The 16,555-nt window shown below is 45.7% G+C and overlaps 1 protein-coding gene across 1 annotated transcript in view; it reads right to left on the bottom strand.

Moving 5' to 3' along the window:
• SAXO4 (stabilizer of axonemal microtubules 4) overlaps positions 1 to 2,439 on the bottom strand; it is a 33,238-nt gene extending 30,799 nt beyond the window's left edge. Inside the window, exon 1 of the mRNA XM_073604602.1 lies at positions 2,097 to 2,439. Within this exon, the coding sequence (XP_073460703.1) occupies positions 2,097 to 2,202 (106 nt within the window). The 5' untranslated portion in view covers positions 2,203 to 2,439. The remainder of the gene's footprint in view (positions 1 to 2,096) is intronic.
• Positions 2,440 to 16,555: the final 14,116 nt, after the last annotated feature.

Here is a 16,555-nt window from a genome sequence, read left to right as displayed (position 1 = left end):
TGATCTCACAAGTTTTCTAATCTGACAGATGGCCACGACGGAACATCACTTCAGTTGCAATTTCTGATGGGTAGCAGCTTTCTGATAGAACACCAGTCCAAAGGCACTGAAATATGTGAGTAAGCATTTTATAGTTTGAGCAGTGGAATTAAAATTTTATAAATATATTGCGCAATGATGAGCCTTTTCATTACACGAGTGGATGAGAGGTGTGTACTGTCCGGGTCACGAGGTATACCAGGAGAAGTGGAGGCTAATTCAAACAATGCTGTTTATATAAGTATCTGGTGAGTAAGAAATTTGCCTGGTGGCGAATAATCACTTTTCTTGTTTGGTGGTGCATGAACGGCACAAATTGAAGAATAAAAGCAATGATATATGGACACTAAGGAGCACATATTGGACTATATTGTGATGTGTTGGAATTATGGAATGCCTGCAATATTTCTGTAGACATTTATGTGGATTTAGAATACTGATTTAAATGTGGAAGGCACAGCTACACACTTATTTAATTCTCACACATTCACTGAAGGTGAATACACTTAGCTGCAGCCCGAGCACAGTTACGTTTGTTTGAGAATTCATTTTTTTGAGTACTCAATTTATATTTGTTTGAGCACTGATTTCTAATTTGCGCCTGTGCTTATTTATTGGCACTGATGGGCACTGATAGGTGCCATTGATATGCTCCACTGATGGGCACTGATAGGTGCCATTGATATGCTGCACTGATGGGCACTGATATGCTGCACTGATGGGCACTGATGGGGCTGCACTGATAACCAGGGTTCTGGACAGTGTAAATGTCCCCTGTAACTGGAAATCTGGTTATCAGCTTTCCTTTCCTCAGACACTGACAGTACTGAGGAAAGGAAATGCCAATAACTGGCATTTTGTTTACATGTAATCAGATGCGATTGGACACAGCTGATCACATGGTAAAGAGTCTACATCATCATCTCTTTACCCTGATTGGTGATGCGCTGTGTCCAGGGGGGGGGGGGTGCACACAAGCGGCGCCATGTAAATATGACGTCCAGTCAGGATGGTAAAGCACCCACCCGGCCGTCAATTTGCCTTTAGGCTGGACGATAAGGTGTTAAAACGGAACTAAACCCTCTTTTCCTTTGCAGAAGCTGCCGTCTTAGCCTCTGTTTAATCTGTAACTGCCATGATGCTACATGTCATGACACCAGCCATTTGATGGTTTGACAGTGTGGTTGATAGCACAAGCAAATGTAACTGTTTTTTAAACTGTTTTAAATTGATGGGTTTAGTTCCGCTTAACTACCTGCTGACTGTTCACAGTAAATATACTGCGTGTGGGTGGCAGGTATGGGCATAATTACGTACATGTACATGATGGCTTTTTTCTGGGTTTAGAGAGTGCATGCAAGTGGTCCCTGCCGACTCATGCTGTGATTGGACACAGCAAGAGTTTGGCAGCAGATTTCAGCCAATGATTTTGGCTGAAATCAACCAATCGGCTGTGTCCAATCACACACAAACGCACAGAACTCTGTGTGCATAGGAACAGCAATCTAGGTGTTTTTTCTCCCTAAAATAAAAAAGGGAGAAAAACAGCCAGATCAAAAAGTAAAAGCAGCACACATTACACATTGTTAGGCACACAGTTAACCCCTAGATTTTAACCCCTTCCCAGCCAGTGTCATTAGTACAGTGTCTTTATACAACATTATCACTGTATTAGTGTCACTAGGGACACCAGTGTCTGTTTGTGACCCTCCCAGATAGTGTCTGTTAGCGCCAGATTGCCTGCCACCCTATCACAGTCCCACTATAAGTCGCTCATCACCGCCATTACAGTATAGCGTCTATAGCTGCATAAATTCCAGCATATATACCATAGTCTGTAGATGCTATAACTTTCGCACAAACCTAATTATAATACACTTATTGGGAATTTTTTTTTTTTACCAAGACATGTAGCAGAATACATTTTTGCCTAAATTTATGAAGAAATTAGATTTTTTTAATTTTTATTTTTTTATTGGATATTTTTTAGAACAGAAAGTATTAGTATTATTTACTACATCCTCCCAGCCAGTTACCCACACTATGTTAACTCTCACCATACGAGCTGTTGTAGTTGGTACAAAAGATGTTTAGAGGGTCACAGCTTCCTCCAGAACTGCCCCGAATCCCTGGAGATGAATTGCCTATTGGAAGCGGCCCCATTGTAGTGGCAGGCTTGAATAAAAATGCTCTGATGGGTTTATGAACACAGAATGCCTTTGCAGAAAGTCAAACTTCAGTAACCTGGCTACAGTCAGCATAGCAACAGACGACATCAACTGTTCTCTGTGCTAAAATCAACCACTAGAGGCCAAATTCTGCTTTCATTTTCCTGTCTCCACTGTAGACTGGATCTATTCTCTCAACTTAACCACTTCAGCTCCGGAAGGTTTACCCCCCTTCATGACCAGGCCATTTTTTGCGATACGGCACTGCGCTACTTTAACTGACCATTGCGCGGTCGTGTGATGTTGTACCCAAATAAAACTTACGTCCTTTCTCTTCCACAAATAGAGCTTTTCAATCAACCAATCATATTATCTGTAAGTGATCTGCTTTAGTAAAATGAAATCCAATTGGCTGCTATAAATAACTGAAATTAGCCTGTCAGCTTTAAGCTGGATTCACACCTATGCATTTTTAGTGCTTTTTGCATTTTGCAGATTTGCACTACAGTCCATTTAGCATGGTTTCCTATGGAACGTGTTCTGTAGTGCAAATCTGCAAAATGCAAAAAGCACTAAAAATGCATAAGTTTGAATCTAGCCTTACAGTATATGTTTATTAGGTGTATGAGTATCAAGTATACTAACTCTGAACAATCCATAAAAAGAAAAGAATAACACGGTTTACTTATATAGGTAGTTGTAGTATACAGTATATAACTGTTTTGAGCTCGAATCCAGTCAAATATGATTTTATATCCACTTCACCTTCGGAAGAGTTACCCCCCTTCATGACCAGGCCATTTTTTGCGATACAGCACTGCGATACTTTATCTGACAATTGCATGGTTGTACGATGCTGTAGCCAAAAAAAATGTTTGTCCTTTTTTTTCCCCCACAAATAGAGTTTTCTTTTGGTGGTATTTGATCACCTCTGCGGTTTTTATTTTTTGCGCTATAAACAAAAAAAGATCAACAATTTTGAAAAACAAAAACAATATTTTTTACTTTCTGCTTTCTGCTATAAAACATATCCAATAAAAAAATGTAAAAAATGTAATTTCTTCATCAGTTTAGGTGAAAATGTATTCTGCTACATATTTTTGGTAAAAAAAAAATTACAATAAGTGACACTAATACAATGATCAGTGCCAAAAATATGCACTGTCACTGTACTAATGACACTGGCTGGGAAGGGGTTAACGTTAGGGGAGGTTAAATGTCTTCCTAGGGAGTGCTTACTAACTTGGGGGGGGTGCTTGTACTGTGGGAAGGCAGAGATCCGTGTTCCTGCTTAGCAGAAACACAGGATCACTACCCTCCCTACTGACAGAACGGCATTCTGCTTTTCTCGGGAACGATCGGCGGGTCCCAACGGACATCAAGTCTGCCGAAACCGCTGATTGGCTCCCGCTGTGTCCAATCACAACAGGAGCGGGTCCCCAGCGACATGCGTGTGCGCCCTAGACCCGGAAATACAAAATCACGTGGAGGTACGTGATTTTGCACAGCCTTGCCGCCATATATGTACAATATACGGTCGTCAGGCGGTTAAAAGTGGATCTTCAGGCCAGAACTAAAGATACCCTATATTGTCAAAAGTATTGGGACACCTGCCTTTACACACACATGTACTTTAATGGCATCCCAGTCTTAGTCCGTAGGGTTCAATATTGAGTTGGCCCACACTTTGCAGCTATACCACCTTCAACTCTTCTGGGAAGGCTGTCCACAAGGTTTAGGAGTGTGTCTATGGGAATGTTTGACCATTCTTCCAGAAACGCATTTGTGAGGTCAGGCACTGATGTGGATGAGAAGGCCTGCCTCGCAGTCTGTGCTCTAATTTATCCCAAAGGTGTTCTATCAGGTTGCGGTCAGGACTACAAGCCAGTCAAGTTACTCCACCCCAAATTCGCTCATCCATGTCTTCATAGACCTTGCTTTGTGCACGGGTCCAAATCATTTGGTGGAGGGGGGATTATGATGTGGGGTTGAAAAGGGGTTGGCCCCTTAGTCCCAGTGAAGGGAATTCCTAAGGCATCATCATACCAAGACATTTTGGACAATTTCATGCTCCCAACTTTGTGGGAACAGTTTGGGGATGGACCCTTCCTGTTCCAACATGACTGCACACCAGAGCTCATTCATACTTGCCAACTGTCCCGGATTTCCCGGGACATTCCCGGACTTGGGCCCAATTCCCGAATTTCTGGTGTCCCGGGAAATGTCCCGAGAAATCCGGTTCCGCCGCCGCTGCTAGAGGTCCGCGGCCGGCGGAGACAATGTCTCCGCCGGTCGCCATTTTGATGAAGTTCAGGAAGACGGCTGGGGGGGGGCTAGACGGAGCTCCTGCGTAGCCGCCCCGCTCCGCCTCACCCCGCCTACCCCCCGCCCCTTTCCATATCAGACTGGCAGCGGGGCAGGGGGGTAGGCGGGGTGAGGCGGAGCGGGGCGGAGGGTGGGCGGCGACGCAGGAGCTCCGTCTAGCCCCCCCCCAGCCGTCTTCCTGTCTGATACTAGCCATGCTGTGGACACGTGACTACTAGGACACCTCTGAGGTGGGGGGGGTGCACCGCTGTGGGACTCCTGATGTGAGGGGGGGGCTCCTTTGGGGACACACACCTGATGCAAGGGGGGCTCCACTGGGGACACCTGATGTGAGGGGGGGGCTCCACTGGGGACACCTGATGTGAGGGGGGGGCTCCACTGGGGACACCTAATGTGAGGGGGGGCTCTGCCGGGGACACCTGATGTGAGGGGGGGCTCTGCTGGGGACACCTGATGTGAGGGGGAGCTCCGCTGGGGACACCTGATGTGAGGGGGAGCTCCGCCGGGGACACCTGATGTGAGGGGGAGCTCCGCCGGGGACACCTGATGTGAGGGGGAGCTCCGCCGGGGACACCTGATGTGAGGGGGAGCTCCGCCGGGGAAACCTGATGTGAGGGGGAGCTCCGCCGGGGACACCTGATGTGAGGAGGAGCTCCGCTGGGGACACCTGATGTGAGGGGGAGCTCCGCTAGGGACACCTGATGTGAGGGGGGGGCTCTGCCGGGGACACCTGATGTGAGGGGGGGCTCTGCCGGGGACACCTGATGTGAGGGGGAGCTCCGCCGGGGACACCTGATATGAGGGGGAGCTCCGCCGGGGACACCTGATGTGAGGGGGAGCTCCGCCGGGGACACCTGATGTGAGGGGGAGCTCCGCCGGGGACACCTGATGTGAGGGGGAGCTCCGCCGGGGAGACACCTGATGTGAGGGGGAGCTCCGCCGGGGACACCTGATGTGAGGGGGAGCTCCGCCGGGGACACCTGATGTGAGGGGGAGCTCCACCGGGGACACCTGATGCGAGGGGTAGCTCCGCCGGGGACACCTGATGTGAGATGGGGCTCCGCTGGGGACTCCTGGTGTGAGGGGGGCTCCGCTGGGGACATCTGATGTAAGGGGGGCTCTGCTGGGGGCACCTGATGCAAGGACGGACTCTGCTGGGACATCTGACGCAAGGACGGACGGCTGGTGGCAGGCGAAGTGGCTAGTGACACGCTCAGGGATCCCACTGATTCTGCATTATGGTGAGTTGAATGATTGAATTTTATATTACAATGTAATAATAGAAATAATGCACTTCAATCATCCTGACACCATAACAACCATGGTGCCGGGATGATTGAAGTGCTAACACCAGGTGTTTGGAGTATCTTTATCTGCTGATTGTTAAACTTTCTAGAATACACATATTTTTATTGTGTAGGATCTGGGGCTGCTGTCCCGTCATTTCCCTCTCCCCCTCTAATCCCTCTCCCCCTTTAATCCCCCTCCCCCTCTAATCCCTCTCCCCCTCTCCCCCTTTAATCCCTCTCCCCCTCTAATCCCTCTCCCCCTCTCTCCCTCTCCATCCCTCATTCATCTCAGACTCTAACCACACCCTCTTGAGCCACGCCCATTTAAGCCACGCCCACTATGTTGCATAAACCACGCCCATCTTTCGCTGTGGCGCGCATTGCGCGCCACACTTGCAGTTTCCTAAGCCATGCCTACAAACGAATGCCCCGACCCCCTAATTATTGTACGGCTCCGCCTACAGCCACAAAAGTGTCCCACATTTTTTTTTTTTTTACAATGTTGGCAACTATGCTCATTGAACCAATTCAGCAATGCTCAATCTCCTGTGCATGGATGGGAATGATGTCCTCCTTGTCTGGCCAATGACAGTTTAAAGCGGAACCATACTCACCTCAGCTCCAACGATGCAGCCATCCCCAAGCTCCCCACCTGGTCACTGACATCTTTGGGCAGCCGGCTTCTGGGTCTTGATCGCTGGCCGCGAAGATGTCAGTGGCCGGGCGGGGAGCTCAGGGACACTGCAATGCTGGAGCCGAGGTGAGTATGGTTCCGCTTTAAATGACACTCTTAAACTGATATTATAGGACTGCAAAGTGCGCAATGCAAATTAAGTTAAAGCAGAACTAAACTCTCTGCTGAATTCACACTATTTGCAATGACAGACAGTTTACTACATTGTAAAACGCCTGTCACCGCAAGGACACACAGGAAACAATTGTTCACAATTCACACTGCAACGCAGCCTGCTGCGAAAAAATGCACTGCACCGAATCGTATGGAACTATATGACAGCGCAGCGTACAAAGCCATGAATGAAGTGTATGTTTTGTACACTTCAAATAAAGTTTGTACAAAAAGAAGGTGGAGCCGTGTGATGTGCTGAATCGTGCACCACACTGCCACCTACTGCAGCCGGCAACGGATAGCTGCTGGAGCAGTAAAGTGTTTAAGGCAGATGTCCATTGTGGTGTGAACTCTGCCTTAATCAACAATAACTATTTTTAATGCTAGTGCTCCTAGCATTAATAAATAGATGTGAAGATATATTATATTTACTTGTTTGAACCTTTTTTTTTCCATTTCTTCAGTTGCTTCCTGGTTTCTGGCCTAGGCCAAAATGATGTCATAAACCCAGGAGTCCTCATGGGTTTTCTCAGCTAAGCACACCCCCTGCTAGGGTTGCCACCTGTACGGGATTGACCAGGACAGTCTGGGTTGTAACACTTATGCTTGGGTTTGCCTCCACCGGAAACCCAGACACACAGCATACCTTCAGACCTAACCGTCATGTTACGGCTTCTGTGGCTGCGCAGCGCCTGTCTGTGCTCTCTGCCCTCTCGCTCCCCCCCCCCAGCCGCCTCAATGATCTCAGTTATACATGCATAGGGGGAGGAAAACAGCCGTTCCAGCTCCGCCGCAAACTCCTGCTCCGAGTGCACTTCCTAGCTTGCAGCGGCTGTGGCTTCTCCTCCAGCAGCACACACAACCCTCCCTGATCTCCCTGCATCTACAACAGAGGAGGAGGAGAAGCAGGACAGGGTATGCACACTCCAGCCTTGCGCCCAAAGCCTGCGCTGGCAGCTTGACATGGGGTAAGGTACAGTACTTCTCTTCTGTGGGGTAGAGGAGTGCTGTGCATTTGACAGGGAGGAGGAGAAAGATCAGGAAGAGTAAGAGATTGGCGCTCTGCACTGGGGGGGGGGCAGAAATTTGGAGACAGAGCTTGGTACAGGGATGTTATAAACTGGCCTGTGATTTATGCACACCTGCACTCTGTACATAAGCAATCCTGAACCCTTCACTCTGCATGTAAGGCACAATACTGAACCCCGCACTCTCAACATACTGCACTCCTGAACCCCGTACTCTGAACGTAACGCACTCCTGAATCCCGTACTCTAAATGTAACGCACTCCTAAACCACGAACTCTGTACATAACACACTCCTGAACGTAATGCACTCCTGAACCCCGCACTCTGTACATAACGCACTCCTGAACCCTGCACTCTGTACATAGTGCACCCCTGAATACAACGCACTCCTGAACGACGCACTGTGTACATAACACACTCCTGAATGTAACACACTCCTGAACCCCGCACTCTGTACCTAACGCACTCCTGAACCCCGCACTCTGTACCTAGCCCACTCTTGAACATAACGTACGCATGAACCCCGCACTCCTTACATAATGCACTCCTGAACCCCGTACTCTGAACATAAAGCACTCCTGAACCCCGTACTCTGAACGTAATGCACTCCTGAACCCCGTACTCTGAACGTAATGCACTCCTGAACCCCGTACTCTGAACGTAACACACTCCTGAACCCCGTACTCTGAACGTAACACATTCCTGAACCCCGTACTCTGAACATAATGCACTCCTGAACCCCATACTCCGAACGTAACACACTCCTGAACCCCGTACTCTGAACGTAATGCACTCCTGAACCCCATACTCTGAACGTAACACACTCCTGAACCCCGTACTCTGAACATAATGCACTCCTGAACCCCATACTCTGAACGTAACACACTCCTGAACCCCGTACTCTGAACGTAATGCACTCCTGAACCCCGTACTCTGAACGTAATGCACTCCTGAACGCTGCTAAAATGTTTGTGTTTGGCTTGAAGAAAAGGTGGCAACCCTGCCCCCTGCCTGCAATCATGAGCTTAGGGCAGATGAATTCCAGGCAGTAAATGCTACATAAATCATCTGCCCATTCTCAAGATGGCTGCAGCTAGAAATGCTGAGGAAGTGTTTATCAAAATGATTTTTAAACAAAATAAAGCTTGGAGATATGGCATGATGAGAGAGTTTGCTTTGCATATGAAAACGTAATATTAAAAATTAAGTAAATAGCATGTAAAATTTGTAGTGCTCAGATACAGTTTACTTCTGCTTTAGGGTCTTAAAACTACATCTACAAACTGGTGTGAACATTTTACAATCTTAGCACAGGTTTTTGCATGGTCTGCATTTTCTAGAACTTTTTTTGCCAAAAGAACCTAAAAACAGTTCTTGCTGTGAACAATCGCCCACCATGGTTACAGACTTTATATGTTTATTTCTAAAATATTTAAATATATCCTTATGCTTACTGTTAGAAGTCATTTATTGGATCTGGTGTGCAGGGCTCATTGCATGCCTGGGGAGACAATGGATGGCGGGCAGTGGAATGCTAAACATCATTGCTTCAATGCCTTCGATTGGAGAGTAATCTTCTTTTAGACACCGATGCCCAGGGGTTGGGTCTTTTATTAGCACAAGGTGAAATTGTATTAGTATTAATAACATCAATTCCCAGGATGGTGGGGCCTTTTATTATTTTCTCTCTGATGCAAGTTATTTTTTTACTCCCACTACTCATTACTACAAGAGCATTTTTTACTCTCCCTAACCTAGGGGCATTTATTACTCCTACTGACCACCGTTAGGGCATGGCTTTACTTCCACTAGCCACCAATGTAGGGGCATTTCTACTCCTACTGACCTTTTATGCCAAGGGCATTTTTTAAATCCTACTGACCACAGTCCGGCATCCAAACAGTGTGATGGATTGTCAGCTGGCTCTTTGTTTAACCACTTGAGCACTGGAAGGTTTTACCCCCAGGGCTTTTTTTGCTTTTCAGCACTGCACTACTTTAACTGGTAATTGTGCGGTCATGCAACACACCAAACCCAAACGAAAAGTTATATCATTTTTTTTCACACATATAGAACTTTCTTTTGGTGGTATTTGATCACCGCTGGTTTTTTTTTTTTTTTTATTCTTTATTATTATATAAATTAAAAAAGACCAAAAATCTTGGAAAAAACTTTCTGATGTAAAACATATCCAATAAAAAAAACAAAAAACAAAAAAAAACAAGCGCTTTCTTTTGGTGGTATTGGATCACCGCTGTTTTTTTTATTTTTTTGTGATATAAATGAAAAAGACTGAAAATTTTGAAAAACCCACAGATTTTTCTACTTTTTGATATAAAACATATCCAATAAAAAAAAAAAAAAAAAACGTGAAAAAAAAAAAATAAAATTTCCTCATACGACCAGTGAGGGGAAAAAAGTATTTGATCCCCTGCTGATTTTGTACATTTGCCCACTGACAAAGAAATAATCAGTCTATAATTTTATTGGTAGGTTTATGTTAAGAGTGAGAGACAGAATAACAACAAAAATATCCAGAAAAACGCATTTCAAAAAAGTTATAAATTGATTTGCATTTTAATGAGTGAAATAAGTATTTAATCCCCTGTCAATCAGCAAGATTTCTGGCTCCCTGGTGTCTTCTATACGGGTAATGAGCTGGGATTAGGAGCACTCTCTTAAAGGGAGTTCTCCCAATCTCAGCTTGATACTTGTATAAAAGACACCTGTCCACAGAAGCAATCAATCAGATTCCAATTTCTCCTGATTGTAGACCTACACAAGGCTGGAATGGGCTACAAGACCATCGCCAAGCAGCGTGGTGAGAGGGTGACAACAGTTGGTGCCATTATTCGCAAATGGAAGAAACACAAAATAACTGTCAATCTCCCTCTGCCTGGGTCATGAGAACGGTGAGGAATTAACCACAGAACTACACAGGAGAATCTTGTCAATGATCTCAAGGCAGATGGGACCATAGTCACTAAGAAAACAATTGGTAACACACTATACCGTGAAGGACTGGAATTCTGCAGCGCCCACAAGGTCCCCCTACTCAAGAAAGCACATGTACAGGCCTGTCTGAAGTTTGCTAAAGAACATCTGAATGATTCAGAGGAGAACTGGGTGAGGCTGGGTTCACACCTATGCGAATTGGATGCGGATTTCTCCGCATACAAATCGCATAGTAGGAGAATGTGACTGGCTCCCTATGGAGCCAGTTCACATATCTCCTTTACGGCTGTGGAGAACACTACACAGAAACGCTGTGCGTCTTTGGCTCCGTTCCAGGGCTGAATTCAGGTATAGGATTCATTCCTGAAACGGGGAACAGGGACGCACAGCGCTCCTGTGCGATCCGCAGCCGGTTCCAGTGTGAACCCGGCCTAAAAGTGCTGTGGTCAGATGAAAAATCAAGCTCTTTGGCATCAACTTGCCATGGAAGAATGCTGCCTATGACCCCAAGAACACCATCCCCACGTCAAACATGGAGGTGGAAACATTATACTTTGGGGGTGTTTTTCTGCCAAGGGGACAGGACAACTTTACCACATCAAAGGGACAATGGACGGGGCCATGTACCATCAAATGTTGGGTGAAAACACTCTTCCCTCAGCTAGGGCATTGATGATAATAGGCCATGGATGGGTATTTCAGCATGACAATGACCCATAAAACACAGCCAAGGCAACAAAAGAGTGGCTCAAGAAGAAGCACATTAAGGTCCTGAAGTGGCCTAGCCAGTCTCCAGACCTTAATCCCACAGAAAATATTTAGAGGGAGCTGAAGGTTCGAGTTATCATACGTCAGCCTCGAAACCTTAATAACTTGGAGAGGATCTGCCAACTACAAGAAACGTCTGACCTCTGTGATTGCCAACAAGAGCTTTGCCACCAAGTACTAAGTCATGTTTTGCGAAGGGGTTAAATACTTATTTCACTCAATAAAATGCAAATCAATTTATAACTTTTTGAAATGCATTTTTCTGGATTTTTTTTTTTTTGTTATTCTGTCTCTCACTGGTAAAATAAACCTACCATTAGAATAATAGACTGATCATTTCTTTGCCAGTGGGCAAATGTACAAAATCAGCAGGGGATCAAATACTTTTTTCCTTCACTGTAAGTGCCCTTGCACACTGGGGCGGTTTGCAGGCGCTATTGCGCTAATAATAGCGCCTGCAAACCGCCCCGAAAGTGCCGCTGCTTTCATTCCAGTGTGCAAGCCCCGAGGGCTTGCACACTGGAGCGATGCACTGGCAGGACGGTAAAAAAAGTCCTGCCAGCAGCATCTTCGGAGCGGTGAAGGAGCGGTGTGTATACCGCTCCTTTACCGCTCTTGTCCATTGAAATCAATGGGACGGCGCGGCTATACCGCCGGCAAAGCGCCTCTGCAGAGGCGCTTTGCGGTGGTATTTAACCCTTTCTCGGCCGCTAGCGGGGGGTAAAACCGCCCCGCTAGCGGCCGCATACCGACGGTAAAACGCCGCTAATAATAGCGGCGTTTTACCGCTGACGCCGCCCCCGCCCCAGTGTGCAAGGGCTCTAAATGTAGGCCAAAATGCATTCTACTATATCTCTTTGGTAAAAACGTATACTAGTAATGGCGATCAGGGACTTATGGTGGGACTGTAATAGTGCAATGGGCTATCTGACACAAACTGACGCTGGGTGGGAACTGACTAACCGACACTGACATCACCAGTGACACTAATACAGTGATCAGTGCTAATAATATACTCTGTTAAAGTACTAATGACACTGGCTGGGAAGGTGATCAAAGGGTTAGCTGTGTGCCTAACAAGTGTTAATGTGTGCTGCTTTTTACTAAATATCTTTGTTTCTTATTCCTGTTTTGCAGTGATAAGAAACAAAGATCGTTCCCTCTGTACAGAGGCTTGTGTTGTCAACACAGGGCTGTGAGCTGTGATTGGACACAGCCGATCAGCAGGTCTTGGCCATGAATCAATGACTGGGACCTGCTGACAAAATCCTGCTGTGTCTAATCACAGTGGGTGTTGCCAAAGGGGCGTGCATGTGTTCACCATAAACCTTGTAGAGGCCAGTGACTTAGAGGTACATTGCTGTGACAGTACTGGCCATCCGCTCGTCCACAGTGCATTGCAGGTCCGGAAGAGGTTAAAAAGTTTGCTTTAACCACTTCAATACAGGCACTTTCATCCCCTTCCTGCCCAGCACTGTCACTCTTTGAATGACAATTGCGTGGTCATGCTACATTGTACCCATATGAAATTTTTATCATTTTTTTCACACAAATAGAGCTTTCTTTTGGTGGTATTTAATCACCACTGATTTTATTATTTTTTGCGAATTAGAAAAAAAAATAATGGAAAATGTTGAAAAAAAAAATGCGATAGTGATTAAAGTTTAGCCCAAACTTTTTATTTTCTTTTTAGTGTTAAATAGTAAAGAAGCATTGGATTTTTATTGCTAGAGAAATTTCTCCTTATTTATAGCCTTACCAAATTTACCAGACAGAAAAAGGGAAAAATCTATAGTTTTAATGTGTATCTAAGCCCAACAACAAATATGTAATATACTGCAGCTTACCAGTTAGATGTGGTGGCTGCATTAGTTTTAACTTTTTTTCAGGCTTTTCTGTCTTTATTTTCACCTGGTTATCCTGCCATTCACACTTTCTCTACTGGGGTAACAGAGTTTACTTACTGTACTGAATCTATGGAGGAACAGTGTTGTCCTCTTCTTGGGTCCCTCCTGTTGAGTGCCCACATAGCAAGCAGCTTTCTATAGGGGCACCTGAGCCGAGCCGCAGCTCCTTGTGTCCATTCAGACATGGAGCCGAAGTTCAGCCCCATCCCCTCTCTCTCCTCATTGACTGACTTTGATGGACAGCAGCTAGAGCCAATGGCGCCGCTGCTGTGTCTCAGCCAATCAGGAGGGAGAGTCCCGAAGGCCGAGGAATTCATGCACACTTCTGGATAGAGATGGGGCTCAGGTAAGTATTAGGGGGACTGCTGCACACCGAAGGTTTTTTATCTTAACGCATAGAATGCATTAAGATAAAAAATCTTCTGCCTTTACAACCACTTTAACCGCCACCCGCCGGCAATTATATGACGGCCAGGCGGCGCGGCTCACGTTCTGGGAGGGAGTCATATGATGTCCCTCCATTTAAACAGGGAATGCATGCATCCCTGTTCCTTCAGTGGCGGCGTGTCACGGAGACACCGCTCACCACCGAGGGGGGTGAACAGCCACTGGACATGGCTGTTTACCATGTGATTGGCCGTGATGAAGTCACGGCCGATCACAGGTGGTACTGGCCCACTTTGCACATGCGCGCGATCTCGCTGCCCGTGCACGTTGGTGGCGGCGCCTCCCCGAGAACACTGCTCATCACCGATGCTGGTAAACAGCCATTGGCCGGCGGCTGTTTACCACGTGATCGGCTGTGATCCTTTCACAGCCGATCACTAAATGTCAACAAACCGCGGTAACGAGATGTTACCAGGTTCTCCTCCTCACATCGTGTGTGAGAAGGAGATTGCGGTAACATCTTATGTACAGTGTACACCAATCACACTGACCCCCCCCCCCCCCCAATAAAGAGGACCTGTCATCACCCATCAAAGTACCTGTCACAGTTCATCTGAGTACCTGTCAGTCCATATGAGTACATGTCACAGTCCATCAGAGTACCCGAGTACCTGTCACAGTCCATCAGAGTACCCGAGTACCTGTCACAGCCCATATGAGTACCTGAGTACCTGTCACAGTTCATCTGAGTACCCGAGTACCTGTCACAGTCCATCAGAGTACCCGAGTACCTGTCACAGTCCATCAGAGTACCCAAGTGCCTGTCACAGTCCATCTGAGTACCCGAGTACCTGTCACAGTCCATCTGAGTACCCGAGTACCTGTCACAGCCCATATGAGTACCTGAGTACCTGTCACAGTTCATCTGAGTACCCAAGTACCTGTCACAGTCCATATGAGTACCTGAGTACCTGTCACAGTCCATATGAGTACCAGAGTACCTGTCACAGTCCATATGAGTACCAGAGTACCTGTCACAGTCCATATGAGTACCAGAGTACCTGTCACAGTCCATATGAGTACCAAGTACCTGTCACCGCCCTTCAGAGTACCCGAATACCAGTCACCAGCCCATCAGAGTACCTGAGTACCTGTCACAGCCCATATGAGTACCTGAGTACCTGTCACAGTTCATCTGAGTACCCGAGTACCTGTCACAGTCCATATGAGTACCTGTCACAGTCCATATGAGTACCAGAGTACCTGTCACAGTCCATATGAGTACCGAGTACCTGTCACCGCCCTTCAGAGTACCCGAATACCAGTCACCAGCCCATCAGAGTACCCGAGTACCTATCTGTAGCCCATCAGAGTACCCGAGTACCTGTCACCAGGCCATCAAGTTACCCGAGTATCTGTCTCCAGCCCATCAGAGTACCCGAGTACCTATCTGCAGCCCATCAGAGTACCTGAGTACCTATTTGCAGACCATGTCTCATAGAATATACGTTGGGGTGTTTGCTTTCCAAAATGGGGTCATTTTGTGGGTAATTCCACTGGGCTGGTGTTCAAGGACCTTCAAAAGTGTGATAGGTAGGAATGAAATGAGATGTGTAATTTATGCTCCTAGAACGCCTGAAGGTACTACTTCAATGTTGGGCCTCTGTATGTGGCCAGGCTGTGTAAAAGTCTCACACATGTGGTATCGCCATACTCAGGAAGAGTAGCAGAATGTATTTTGGGGTGTAATTTTTGCTATATACATGCTATGTGTTAGAAATATCTTATAAATTGACAACTTTGTGTAAAAAAAAATGCGTTTTCATTTTTTTTCCAAATTTTCCAAAAACCTCTGTAAAAAAATGAACCGTTCAAAAGACTCATTATGCCTCATAGATTATACGTTGGGGTGTTTGCGTTCCAAAATGGGGTCATTTTGTGGGCAATTCCATTGTCCTGGTGCTCCAGGGCCTTCAAAAGTGTAATAGGTTGACAAATGAGATGTGTCATTTATGCTTGTAGAACACCTGAAGGTTCTACTTCAATGTTGGTCCTTTGTATGTGGCCAGGCTATGTAAAAGTCTCACACATGTGGTATCGCCATACTTGGGAAGAGAAGCAGAATGTATTTTGGGGTGTAATTTGTTGTATGCATATGCGGTGTGTGGGAAAGAACCTGATAATATGACAATTTTGTAAAAAAAGAAAAAAAAATCTTCATTTTGCAAAGAATTGTGGGAAAAAATTACAACTTAAAAAAACTCACCATGCTACTTATTTAATACCTTGGAATATCTACTTTCTAAAAAGGGGTCATTTGGGGGGTATTTGTACTTTCCTGACTTGTTAGTGTCTCAAGAAATGAGATGTACCTGATGTACTGAAGGCCTGATTAGATGTGATCAATTTTCAGTGATTGGCACCATAGTTTGTAGACTCCATAACTTTCACAAAGACCAAATAATATACACTAATTTGGGTTATTTTTACCAAAGATATGTAGCAGTATAAATTTTGGCCAAAATGTATGAAGAAAAATTACTAATTAGCAAAATTTTATAACAGAAACAAAGAAAAAGGTATTTTTTCACAAAATTTACGGTCTTTTTTTTTATTTATAACACAAAAAAAACCCCCACTATTGATTAAATATTACCAAAAGCTCTATTTGTGTGAAAAAAAGGATGCAAGTTTCATATGGGTACAGTGTTGCGTGACTGAGTAATTGTCATTCAAACTATGAGTAGGAAGGGGGTGTAAGTGCACTGTATTGAGGTAGTTAAGGTTTACACACTCTTTAGTGGTATTAAACTGTGCTATTATTATTTATTTTTTTTAATT

This window comes from Aquarana catesbeiana, linkage group LG11 (assembly GCF_042186555.1).
Source record: "Aquarana catesbeiana isolate 2022-GZ linkage group LG11, ASM4218655v1, whole genome shotgun sequence".
In the NCBI taxonomy this organism is placed as follows: Eukaryota; Metazoa; Chordata; class Amphibia; order Anura; family Ranidae; genus Aquarana; species Aquarana catesbeiana.
The sequence above is the reverse complement of the archived record's forward strand: the minus strand, read 5'-3'. Positions and strand labels throughout refer to the sequence as shown.